The sequence below is a fragment of the Drosophila tropicalis genome, unplaced genomic scaffold (genome assembly GCF_018151085.1).
Source record: "Drosophila tropicalis isolate 14030-0801.00 unplaced genomic scaffold, ASM1815108v1 contig_694, whole genome shotgun sequence".
Lineage (NCBI taxonomy): Eukaryota > Metazoa > Arthropoda > Insecta > Diptera > Drosophilidae > Drosophila > Drosophila tropicalis.
In genome coordinates this window covers 1709920-1723057 of record NW_027173176.1, presented here as the reverse complement: position 1 = coordinate 1723057, position 13138 = coordinate 1709920, and the positions used below count along the sequence as shown (strand labels likewise).

Sequence of the window (13138 nt, the reverse complement as noted above, 5' to 3'; positions counted from 1 at the left end):
CAATAAAATTACAAATTGTGACATAAAAAACAAACAAAGAGAATAATAATACATAATAATGAATTTGGTTTGCCAACTATTAGCTTTTGTTCAGTCCACATTATTATGGATAATTTAAATCGTTTTTTTCCCCCCGTCTCCTTTAGATTTAAGCCACAATTATTTTGTTTTCTTGAACAAAATTTCTTCGAGAAAATGAAAATTCTTTAATGAGCTTAAATCAAAAGCATTCAGACAACTAAAATCTATTGAAAATTTAATACTTGAATATTTGAATATCTCGAAGTAAACATGAAACAATATTGAGCAAAACTTTTTCGTCGAAATTAAATCAATTTACCTTAATCTGCTTACCTTAATCAATGTATTAAAGCAAAGTTTGCTAATGATGGGATTTGCTGATGTTTGGAATACTTTGTGTAAAAACAATCTGCTTACCTTTTGAGCTGCCTAAAAATAACAATGGGACAGGCTATGCCGTCTTAAGACTTTGATTTAATCAAATTTTTTGTTTTGTTTTTAGTAGTAGAACTTGCTAAAAAGTTAATGTTAAATATTAATGTAATTTATTTAAATATTTTAAATCTAAGGGATTTTTCAAATACCAAGGGCTTTATAAGATTATATATGTATATACTGACGTTCCATTAACACAAAAATATTAAGTTAGTTATTGCAACGACTTTTGATATACTATGCACTAGGTGAACATACTATTTTACTCTTAACTTTAAAACATTTATTTCCAAAACTTTATGATTTTCAAACCCATTTTTATACCCTTGCAAAAAGGGTATATTAATTTTGGTCAGAAGTGTGCAACGCATAGAACGAAGCATCTCCGACCAAACAAAGTATATATATTCTTGATCAGCACGACGAGACGAGTTCAAATAGCCATGTCCGTCCGTCCATCCGTCCGTCTGGATCAACGCAAACTCCTCCTAGACCGTAAGAGCTACAGAGCTGAAATTTTGCACCTAGGCTTGTATATACTGCAGGCGTTGTATATCTCGGATTCAGCCGGATCGGACCACTATATCATATAGCTCCCATACAAACCCCAAAGTCACGAACAGTGAACAGTAACTTCGTTATTTCCTATGGGCCCGGCCCAGACATCTTCCCCAGGCATGAACTCTTTTTAAAAACGCCGCAACGTCTGGCAAGACAGACGCTTTGAATTGAAAATTATTGTTTTTGTTTTTTCTTCATTTACATCTTCTGGTCTTCTTCTTCTGTATGAAATCGGAACGACTAACGGTAGCAGTTACAACCGGATATGCTGTATGTACATACATACATATCTTAAATATATTAAAAGAAACAAATTTTCAGTCAACTTCTCCATGTAAATAATGTCACTTGAATATCTAATTCAAGTTGTATAAATAAGAGAGAAAATTTGTATTTTGTTTTTAGTCTACAAATTTATTAAATAGTAGTTACATCAGTTTTTTTTTGGCTCTCAGTTTTTTAAATTTCCCAAAATTCTTTGTACTCATTTTCGACTTCATTGAAATTGCGGGTCCTTGCGCCGCGGCTCGAAAATGCAACAGAGATGCCTTGTATTGCTCAAGTTCACGTAAGCTGGAAGATGATGGTAACGTTCTGTCAGGTTCTCATTCAAAATTGCTGACAAATTCTTTCCTAAAAAAAAGCAAATGATTCAAGTTCAACGGGAAGGAAGACCAGAAGACAGAACTTACATTGCCACTCCATAAAGGGAGAAGTCCTTTGAGAATGAAATTCTTTCTACGCCATCGGCCACATTGAACTTCTTTTGTGACATCCTTGCAAGCTGCGCCTATCACCTTTGCGTCAATTGGGTCGGTCCATCATTGGTACAGAGCTCTAAAAATCAGAATCATCGTTGTCGTCATATTATTTTGAAGCGACCAAACAGTTTGTCGTTGCTCACCGTTATTCGCAATGGATCAATTTTCTTTGGACTTTTGGAAAATCATTCTAGTAACTTGTTAACTATTTGCTAAATTTATAGACGTTTTTTTTGGGTTTTTTTTTAAATTTTTTATAAAAGTATAAAAGTATCCATACGTGCCAGTATGAAAGTTAGAATGAACAATTTTTCCTTCCAAACGAGGCGATGTAGAAAAAACATATTTTCAAAATCTTGGACAAATTTCTCATGGCTATCTATGGCAAACAAATTTACATTGACTTTTTCTGTTAGTCTAAATCAACGGAAAATCTTACTAGAGCCTAAGGACTAAAGACATTATTCAACCATTGCGGACCTTAGATACAATTGCTTCAAATGGAACTCAGGATAAATGTTTGAATGTATCGTTCATTTGTTATACCCTTGCAAAAAGGGTATATTAATTTTGGTCAGAAGTGTGCAACGCATAGAACGAAGCATCTCCGACCATACAAAGTATATATATTCTTGATCAGCACGACGAGACGAGTTCAACTAGCCATGTCCGTCCGTCCGTCCGTCCGTCTGGATCAACGCAAACTCCTCCTAGACCGTAAGAGCTACAGAGCTGAAATTTTGCACGTAGGCTTGTATATACTGCAGGCGTTGTATATCTCGGATTCAGCCGAATCGGACCACTATATCATATAGCTCCCATACAAACCCCAAAGTCACGAACAGTGACTATTCTCAATAACTTCGTTAATTTCTGTGCTATTATCGTAAAACTTAATATTAGAGATATATTTATATTAATTAATTAATAATAAATTAATATTTATTACGCCTGTAAACTTCTGTGCCAAATTTGATTAAGATCGGGTGACTATATCATATAGCTCCCATAGGAACGATCGGTGGAAAACTGTGACTTTGGTCAATATCTTCGTTATTTCCCATGATTGTAGGCCATTCTTTCGCAAACATAAGCCTTTTTAGATAAAACGTTCTTCCACATTGATGGCTAATAGGTAAGGAAAGAGTTACCAAAAAGTTGCAAGGGTATACAAACTTTGACGCGGTCGAAGTTAGCCCCGGCCCTCTGGTTATAATATTCAATAAATTGATAGATATAGCTCCAAAGTTGATTGGGTTTGGCTTTTGTTTTTACAGTCTCTGAGTTTTTCTTTACTCACGACTAAAAGCATTCCATTATTAACTTGAGCTCCTTTTATACCGAACAAGTCTAAAAATCAGACCTAGCTTTCACAAAACTTTCCAAAAATCTATATACAATTTCATTCACGAGAGTGCATGGTATAAAATTGATTTAAACATTAAGTTTAAGGTAAAAGTCCTCATTCCTATTAGGAAAATTTTCAATTATTTGTTGCATTATTTCTTTGTAGTTTTTTGTTTTCAATGCTATTAGCAAATTTTCTAACATGGTAACTTAAATGAAATATACATAAAAATACACATTGTACACGTGTGTGTGTGTGTGTATAGAAAATTCACTTTGTCATTTACACAGCCATTAGCCAGAACCAGAAACAGAGCTAAGAACCGAATTGCTTCCTTCTAGTCGTCGTCCCTTGTCATGTCAAAAAAGTGGACAAGCCTCCAAGCGCGACCAAATGAGCACCGTAGTCCTTCCCCTACCAACCCCATTCCAAAAAATACAAAATGGCCAACTTTCAAACTTTTAAAAGTTTTCAGCTTTTCACTTTTTTTTTTTGTGCTTTCCATTTGCTTTCGGGTTTTTTTTTTTTTTTTTTTTTTTTGCTTTTCAATTTAAGCAAAGAAGCTTGGTAGGAAGCTGGCCATGGTGCGTCGTTAATGGTTTCTTTTTTTTTTTCTTCTGTTGCTCCTCTTTTTCTTTACCAAAAAAAAAAAAAAAACCTTTGAAACAAACTATGTAGAGGCGGGGGCGTACGGTTCGAAGGAGCTTCAATGACCGGACCGGTGCGTTGGGCACGTCAAAGTCATCTCTTACAAGCCGGCATAGAATTGAGAAGAATAGATGGCGACCACCAAGAGGGTTTCTCTAAAGATTTCATATGATATTCATATTCTACTCTCCCAATTTTGAAATATATTTGTTTTGAATGCCAATTCTTAAAGGCAACTATACCTTCAGATTAGTTGACTTTAACTTGTCTTTTATAGATAGGAAGTTAGATGGATTTATAACTTGAAAATCTTCAACTAGCCTTATACAAAAGTATTTAATATTTAATCTTAAACAACATCAGCAGCTTTCGAAAACTCCTGGAAAGTATGTATTTGCTTTTCGGTGTGAAAAAAAAATGGATTGTTACCTTTTCATTATCTGGCTAATTTGGATGATGAATTTTGTGATCAACCCTCGTTGAATAGCCGGTTCACTTACATGCTGCTACTACCCATTACAATGGCTGGGTAATGTCACGTACTTTCGCCAGCTAAACTCCTTGTCGGCACAAATGGTCGTTCTCGTCCTTGTCGTCAATGCGTTGCCCTTCGAAAACGAACCTATTCAAAGCCTCCGTGCGTTTGAATTCTATTAGCCCAAGAAAGGATTTTCTGTGCTTCCGAACAGCTACTACTGCTATTGCTATTGCTGCCATTGCTGTTACTGTTGTTGCTGCTGCTGCTGTCATAAGCACTTTTGCCCCTTCACCCCCTCCACCGCCCATTCCAAGCAAGCTTAGAAACTCTCCTTTTCGTTTGCCATTTACCCTGGGGTGTATTTTCTTCATCATTTTCATTTCTGGTTGGGGTTTTTCTCCTTGCACATCCAATTGACATTTCAGCTTAAGTCATTGTATAAGGCAGACCAAAGAGAGAGAGAGAGAGAGGGAGGAGAGGGAAGAAGGATGGGAGATTGCTAGTAGGGAAAGGGCCAGAGCAAAGAGGAGGCACAACAAAAGGCAATGCCAACAAAACGGAAAGCAGTCAGGTCCCCGGTACCAAGTAGCAAGTAGCAAGCTGAAGCTGTCCGCCATTCAAACAACCAGCCAACCCAGGCTAACCAGCTACTAGTGCTCCTGCTTCTGCCTCTTACATTCTCCATCTCCTCCTACTGGTCTTGCTCCTTAACATTCTCATTCGGTGTCGCTGTGTACATTTATTCTGCTCGCTAGGCGAAAAACAAAGCGCAAGGAAGGAAGCAAAGTGCAAAAGCTGCAACGGCAACAAAGCACCACACAATTACAGTCCACACAGGGAGACAGAGCATACAAAAAAAAAAAGTTACAACACAAAACGAAAGACAGACAAAGGCAGGGGGGCAGAGAAAGAGTAAGAGTGAGAAAGATAAAGGAGAAAGGGAAGAAGGGTATTGCTGCTGCTGCTGGTGATATAGAGGGGTCGTCTCTCGGTGTTTACATAAAAACATTTAGACTGATCCACAGATAGGCGGAGGAGAGACAAAAAGATAGATAGATAGAGAGAGAGAGAGAGAGAACGGGAAGGAGAGCTTGAGATTGAGAAAAAGAAGACTAAGCAGAGCAAGGGATTTGGTAATGTCCCATCAACAGAATGTGGGTTAATGGACGACGCCCCGAAAAAAAAGAAACAAAAGAATGAAAAAAAAAAACCAACACACAAAAACTTCAACTGACTAAAGAAAAGCAAAGCGCTCAAATGATAAAAGAGAACTTTTGCAGCAAAACTCTCCCAAGAGGTGACAAACATGAATTCTCAATTTGTATCTGCAAAAATTCAGAATACTTTTGCTAAACACACACACACGCACACACTCACACAAATGGATAGGCATTCACAAAATTTTCATAGCAAACCCTAAAAAGTATGCTACATATTTGCTTAGGGTCAAAAGGTACCCAACTAAAAAGGGGCCACAACAAGTAAACGGGGTGCTCTTATGCAAAAGGTCAACAGACCAATACTTTTGAGCCACAAAAAAAAAAAAAAAAAAAAGAAGAAACAAATTGCTCAATATTTGCATTCGCCTCAAGATTTTGCATTTCTATATACAGCAAAGCGACAAATTTTACTCCAGTTTAAACATTTCAATTCCATATTAATATTCCACGAATACATTTATTGTAAAGTTTAATTGATAACTGACTTAAAGTTTTCTTTCTTCTTTCTTTTTCTTGAGTCATTTCTCAATGGAGGCAATCAGCAAAGGCTTTTTACATTTTAAGCAACTGAATGTTTTCTTAAAGTCTTATGAATTTCTTTAAATTCCACGTAGATTATGCTGCAGATTTATAGATATATAAAATGAATCTAAAAATATTTCGCCCCCCAAACTCCCCAAAAAGGAAACACCTTGAGCTCTCTAGAACTGGCCAAAAGTCCAATTTATAGGCAATTATTTGTTGTTGTAGAATTTTTATATATTTTGATTTAAATTTTTGTTCTTTGTTTTTTTGTTCTAGCAATTCGACACCAAGAGCAATTGCCACAAGGCAGGCAGAAGTCGGACGGACACAGAGCACTTGAACTTCACTTCAAGTGAAGTGATTTCTGGTGTAGCTGCTGCTGTTTGTCCTTGCCAACACACACACACACACACACACACACACACACACACACAACCAGCATGAACTGTCGCCACTAACAACGCACCAAAATGAAGGCAATATCTCAAATGGGGAACCACATAAACGAAATAATAAATACCAAATGATTTCATAATGAATGGCAGCCAGGCGGAGAGAAAGAGAGAGAGAGCCAGTCAAAGAAGCAGGCAAGCAGAATGACATTTCTTTCTGCCAAAAAGGAACAGCAGCAACGTCCCAGCAAAATGCAGGGAGCAGGAGACAGGGGGTCAGCCCTCATCCTGGCTCGGCATTTCTTTCTTTCATTACAGAAATTGCAAAGGAAAAATAATAAAAAAAAAAAAAAAAAAATTTCTTAATTTCGTTTCATTTCATCAGCAGCAACAGCAGCGACAAGATTTACAACATACTGCGAGCATAAAATAAAAATCTTATTTTTTCCTCTCGTTCATTCTTTGTGCTTGTGTGTGTGTGTGTTGTGGGGGCGAAATAAATAAAATGTGAAAAAAAAGAAACGTCGAAATGGAGAACGAAGGAATAGGAATGAATAAAAATACTCAAACGTACCGAGGAAAATCGAGAGAAAGAAAGAAAGACAGCCAGCCCAGAGGGGGGCGTTGACAATGTTAATAGTTATGGCAGAGAGAAGCACCAAAAGCGAAGGCAAAAGCATCATCATCCCATCACATCACATCCCAGGACCTTGGCAATTGGTAGTGGAGCAGCAACAGCAGAACCAGACTTGTACATATTTCTGCGAATGCAATAAAACGCACATGTGTTGGCCCCCCAACCACTTTATTCCTTACCCAGTCACCCATTCCTTCCCTTCCTGTTCTCTCTTTGGCTCTTTGGCCGGCTTCTTCATAATTTCTGTGCGGTTGTCGCAAATAAATTTGATTTTGAGCGAAATGCTTGAAGATTGACTGAGCGACTGACTGACTGACTGAAGGAAGGACGAATAGACTGGCTGGCTGACTGACTGACTGCCTGACTAACTGAGCTCAGGCTCTGGGGCCGTTTCTCTGACTGTGAATTATAGTTAACTCCCGGGGCTTACCATGGCAACTGGCCACTTCTTCCATTGCCACACCCCCCACACCCACACACACAAACACACACACCCACATACATAGAGAGCAGCTGATAAGTTTTAGCTTCTTTTTTTTTTTTTTTTGCTGAGTTTTGCCATTTCCTTTTTCTGTGCATTGACCTGCCCATTGTATGCGAACCCCCAACAGCGATGTCTCCGGCCATACACACACACACACACACACACATGGACAAAAGGGAAATTGAAACCGTATTGAAGAAATAATAATTCATACAAAAAAACGAGATGAAGAAAAATAATCACAAAAATAGATCCCTTCACACACACACACACAAAGAAGATTGCCTAGAAAAGTAGAGAAAAAATGAAACGGAAAAATAACTAAACTCATCAAAGCCCAAGCATCAACACATTAGATAAAGAACCATACAAAAAAAAAAAAAAAATAATGAAAAAGTATAAAAAGCATAAAACGAATTGAATAGATTGTGGGATACCAGATCAAACGAATTATACAAAGATTCAAAATGACAAAAAGAAAAATTCTAGAAATATTCTTATCAGATCAAAAGCGATTTATATTATTTAACTATTGCTTTGGTAGGGGAATTAAATAAAAGTTTCTCATCTTAATTTTATAAGTTGAAAAGGTCGAAACGAGAGACGTTTGAGACGAAACGAAAGGAAACATCGAGATAAATGGCTACCAGGGCGGCTTTAAATCCTTTAACACAAATGATTTATGAGATATACACTTTATATACTTTATTGCCATAACTTGAAATTTTGTAATTTTTAAGCTATAAAATCAAAATTTGCCAACATATTTGTTTGACATGTCGTATGAGTAATATTTCGAATATAAAACTACATGAAAAATAAAGAATGCAAGAAAGAAAGAGAGAGAGAGAGAGAGGGCAAGAGACAAGCTGATGAAGTAGCAGGAAGAACAAGAAAATGATGATGAACAAGAGCAAGAGAAAGAAGAAGAAGAAGAAGAAAAAAAGCAGCAGCCAGGCAGCAATAGGTCGTAAGAAGCGCGTCAAACGGAAACGCAAAAGGACAAACATGCCATAGAGCAAAGGACAAAAGTCAAAGCTGAGGACAACTTGGCCTTCTCCACCCCCCCCAAACACCACTCTCTGCTCTCACCCTCTTACTGAGGTGTTGGCAACAGGAAAAGCTTCAATCAGCAAAAAAAAAAAAAAAAACGCACAAGGCATTGGAAACTGGCAGAGGGGAATTTTCGGGGTAGGGGGGATGGCAAACAACTACACATTTAGTGTTTATTTCGCATTTATTGAGGCACCGGACGGAAGGAGGTGGGGCGGCAGTCTTGGGTTGGGGAAGGGGGAGTGGGTGTTGGTGTTGAATGAAATCAGCAAGAAATAAATATCCTTGTCCCCTCCCCACACAAACCAATACATACACAATATATAAATTGTTTCCAAATCATTGGACACCAGACCAGGCCACAGCAAAATACGAAAATGAAATTAAGTCCACACAACCAGAACCAGAGCCAGAACTAGAACAGAACAGAAACCCAAAAGCAGAGTTACAAAACGATAGCATAAGCAAAGAAGTAGAGAAGAGAAAGAGAGAGAGAGAGAGAGAGTGAGAGATGAAACCGAAAATAGAGAAATGGAAATGGTAGCCAGAAACTGAACTAAAAGCCAAAAATCATATGATGCTGATCTCAATGATGATGATGAGAATGGCAACGGCAACGGCAACGGCAACGACAACGACAATGAATGTTTGCTTGAATGACTGAGTGAGTAAAATGAATGAATAAAGATTCTAATAGAAGGCCAACCAGCACACGCACACACAAACATATACATAGATGGATTGATGGGTGGATGGGCGGTACAACTGTTTGGACGGACATTAAAATTAAAGGCGGAACGGTTGAATGGTTTGTGGTTGATGTGTGCGGGTTTTAATGGTCCAGAAGTAGAAAGTTTTTGGCAATAACCGAAACAAAAAAAAAAAAAAAACACAAAATAGAAACCAAAAAGAGGGTTTCCATAACACAGTTACGCCTGACTGAGTAGTTTTTATCGGTTCTCCATAAAGGACAACAGCAAGAAAAATAAAAGGATCGCAAGCCACACACACACACACTTAATCACAATAATCGTTAAAACAAAGTTTGCCAAACAAAATGAAAATCAGTTTTTCAGTTACTTTTCTTTTTTTTTCACATTTCCATGGGATAAGATTTACATATTTCGTGTTGATAAAAGAAATCAGAAATTGATATACCTATAAACCAATTTTTTTAAATATTCTTATACCATAATAGTATATATGTATGTATGTATGTAAATTCGTTTTTGTGACTTACCCAAAGGACCAGCCTACTTATGATCTTGACTATCATCTACACATCCTGTAAATAGAAGGAGATGAAGGTTTTACTTTGATTACTTCCTTGATACACAGATTCAATTGAAAATTAAGTAAACTATTGATACGAGCACTTTATCGCACCCAGCGGTCAGCTCGTGGAGGTTAAATAATGGAAAATGTAACTATTTTTACTCAAACTTTTATGAAGTTCGATAGACCTATAGATTTTCATTACGATTAGTAGTATACCAAGTTTGAAAAGAATATTTTAAACAATTAAGTAAAAACATGACGAGGCATCAGTGCATGGTGCATAACTCCAACTTTGACTGTTTGGCCGATGAATTAATATAAGAAACTACTAAAATCAAATGAGTTTGCAATTTTTTAAGACTCCGAAACCTGAAGCATTCGTTTTCAAGATTTACAATGGGTTTATGTATGAAGAGATGATGGTAAGGATGCTTGAAAACTTTTTTTCTTTTGGTTTTCTTGTAACACTTGAGGTTTGGGACAATGGAGTGAATTTTTAGGTTCCAGTAGCTTTTATTTTGATACATTAAAAATCATCTAACCCCAGTCCCTTATGCAATCCATTTGAAGTAAAAGTAAGTCTGACTTATCCCACACTTTTGTTCATTCATTCGTTCGTTGGTTCGTTCATTCCCAAGCATATTTATTTATGTTTGGGCCCTGCCATTTGTACAAAGTGTTTGCCACTTAATAAACCCATTTTGCTAAGCACTTTGTCAGTGGGTGAGTGGGTAAAAGGGAGTAGTGGTGGGGTGGTTTGGTGGGTGGTATTGTGCTAGAGGGATGTAGGGAGAATGCTCTCTCTGTGGGCGTTACGTTTTGCAAATTCAACTGCTTCCGTTTGTGCTTAACGTCTCACACCACTCGCTGTTTTGCTCTCGCCACCCCCCACCCCCTAACGATTTCACCACCTACGACGACCCAATCCTCTTTCCATCTCATTCCGTTCCCCAAAAAACCATTCCCATACCCGTACCCATCCATCCCTCTATTCCCTCTATTGCCACACGCATTTTACTGTTATTTCAGCATTAAAAGTTCATTGAGTGGCAAAGGAAGTGAAAACAATTATCTTCAGGAAGGTGAAACATAAATCCTCGAATCCAAAAGTAAATTGCAAATTTCGTTTATTACTTTCTATGTCACACACCGAGACCGAGAAGAGGAAAGAGATGAGGTCGTCGTCGGTCCCTTTCCTTTCGAACCGAAAAAGAAAGAAGAGAAACCCACCCACAATCTTCCCCACCTATCGTTCTTGTTCTTCTTTCTCTCACGTTACGCTCCTTCTTGCGGCTCGGCTCGTGCACGGTGGGCGGGGCAAGGGGGCAGGCCTTCTCAAGAGATTTGTGGTTAAATCGAATCGATATTTTATGTTATCTCATATTTATTATGCAAACACACTTCAAATGCTAATGCCAATTGGTGATGACTTGCCAAAAATGACACACGCACCGGCACACACACACACACACACACACGACTTACAGTCCCAGATACAGATACTTTCATATAATTGTATGCTGGTGTCAATATACATATATACGTGTGTGTGTGTGTGGGTGGATTTCCCTATTGAATCGCCACTGTATTCACATTAATTTTGATTGGTATTGAGTGTGTTCATTAATTAGAGAAATTTATTATAATTCCACCCACAGAACCAACATTCAAATGGAATTGGAATATAATAAAAGATTGAGAAGACTTCAGAAATTGGTAACAGATTATTGACTAGAAGCAGAAAGGTGAACATGATAGACCCAAAGAGTTGCCACCACGAATTTTGAAGAGATTCAATGATGGTTCTGGAATAGCAACGACTTTCAAAAGGTTCTCTCTATAAATTCCTCCGATTGTCTAAAAGAATAGTCAAGACTGTGAGCACACTTTGTTTTAAGAACAAAAAGATTGTGGAAGAGTAACCAGGAAGGACCGTCAAATGTTATTTAATGACCAAATAGCTCACAACTTGGTATACAAATAAATGGCCACAATTAGGCCATATAGACCCAAGACTTCAGCAAAGATCAGTATCAAAATCATGCCAACGAATAGACGTGGCTGCTGGGCAGTCCCTCGTACACCAGCATCTCCGGCAATTCCAATGGCAAAGCCAGCCACAAGCCCAGCAAGTCCAACAGCCAGACCGGCACCCAATTGTATATAGCCCTTCTGTATGGTATAGTCTTGATCCAGAGAGCCAGCAATAAGAACAGCCACAACCAGACCATATATCGCTATAATGCCAGCCATCACAATGGGTATTATTGATTTCATAATCAAATCCGGGCGATCGACGGCCATTTGCGTAATGCCTATAGCCGAGACGGCAGTCCCATATGAGGCACCAAGTGTTGAAAATATAATTGCCGATGCCGCACCAATGCTGCCACAAAATATGGCATAATCGGGCGTATCATTATTTGGATTAGCTTCCGAATTCATCGTAGGATGGTAGTAGTAGTAGTAGTGGTAGTAACGGATAAGTTGTTTCGTTTTCTTTTGCCAATTTCAATTGAATTGAAATATTTGTTTGATTAGAAAAACCTTGGGGCCCTTTTTTCCCTCGTTTTTTTTTTTTTTTTTGTGTTGAACATAAAGAAAAGTTTCTTTTTATATATTTATGAATATAACGCATAGAAAGAGAGTGAGAAAGTAAAGAAAGAGAATAAACCACAACAAAAAAAAAAAAAAAAACCATTTAGGGTATTGAAAATCGAAGTTGTGCGGTTTCAAATTTCCTTCGCTCTCTCTCTTTGCTATCCCTCTCTGTCTCTGTCTCGCCCTCTTGCCACACCGCGCACTTGTTTCAATTAAACAAATTGAAAAATATGAACCCCAAAAATCGGGGACTGAGCTTAAAAATGCGCAGGGACCCGGAAATGGAAATTTGTTGCTATCGCTAAGGGAGTGGTGGGGGAAGGTGGGTGAGCAAATATGACTGGAATGGGGGCGATGGCACCATGTTACGTACATTGGGTGATGGGTTTTTTGGGTTTGAAGCTCTGTTGGAGGGGTATATGCTCCTGCGACATCTTATGCGGTGGCACGGTCACACACACACTCACACACACACACACAGAGGCACATACCCAACATATACACCATTTACACCACAAACAATCCCTGCCATAGCCTGATGTAGCAGCTACATGACGTTTTTATTTGTGCGCCACAATGTTTTGCATTTTGAATACACATTCTCTTTTGCGCCTTCCTTAGGGACTCTTGTGTTTGTGTGTGTAGACTCTGAGAACCTGGCTGGAAAGGATGTGGCTAAGGAGTGGGGTAAGGGTA

General features: G+C 38.1%; 1 protein-coding gene and 1 long non-coding RNA gene across 3 annotated transcripts in view; both read right to left on the bottom strand.

The window, feature by feature from the left end:
- Positions 1-1416: 1416 nt before the first annotated feature.
- Positions 1417-13138, bottom strand: part of LOC137579331 (uncharacterized) — a 101776-nt gene continuing 90054 nt past the window's right edge. Inside the window, exons 3-5 of one of the 2 annotated variants that reach the window (XR_011032801.1) lie at positions 9804-9848; positions 1710-1854; positions 1417-1650 (exon numbers count right to left, since the gene is read on the bottom strand). This is a non-coding gene — a long non-coding RNA (uncharacterized lncRNA). Of the gene's footprint in view, positions 1651-1709; positions 1855-1921; positions 1948-9803; positions 9849-13138 lie in introns of those variants that run through there. The other variant, XR_011032802.1, reaches the window with a different exon arrangement.
- LOC137579030 (V-type proton ATPase 16 kDa proteolipid subunit c-like) lies at positions 11750-12386 on the bottom strand. Its single transcript, XM_068292697.1, has one exon. It carries the CDS (start codon positions 12284-12286, stop codon positions 11804-11806), a length of 483 nt encoding a protein of 160 aa, XP_068148798.1. The 5' UTR covers positions 12287-12386; the 3' UTR covers positions 11750-11803.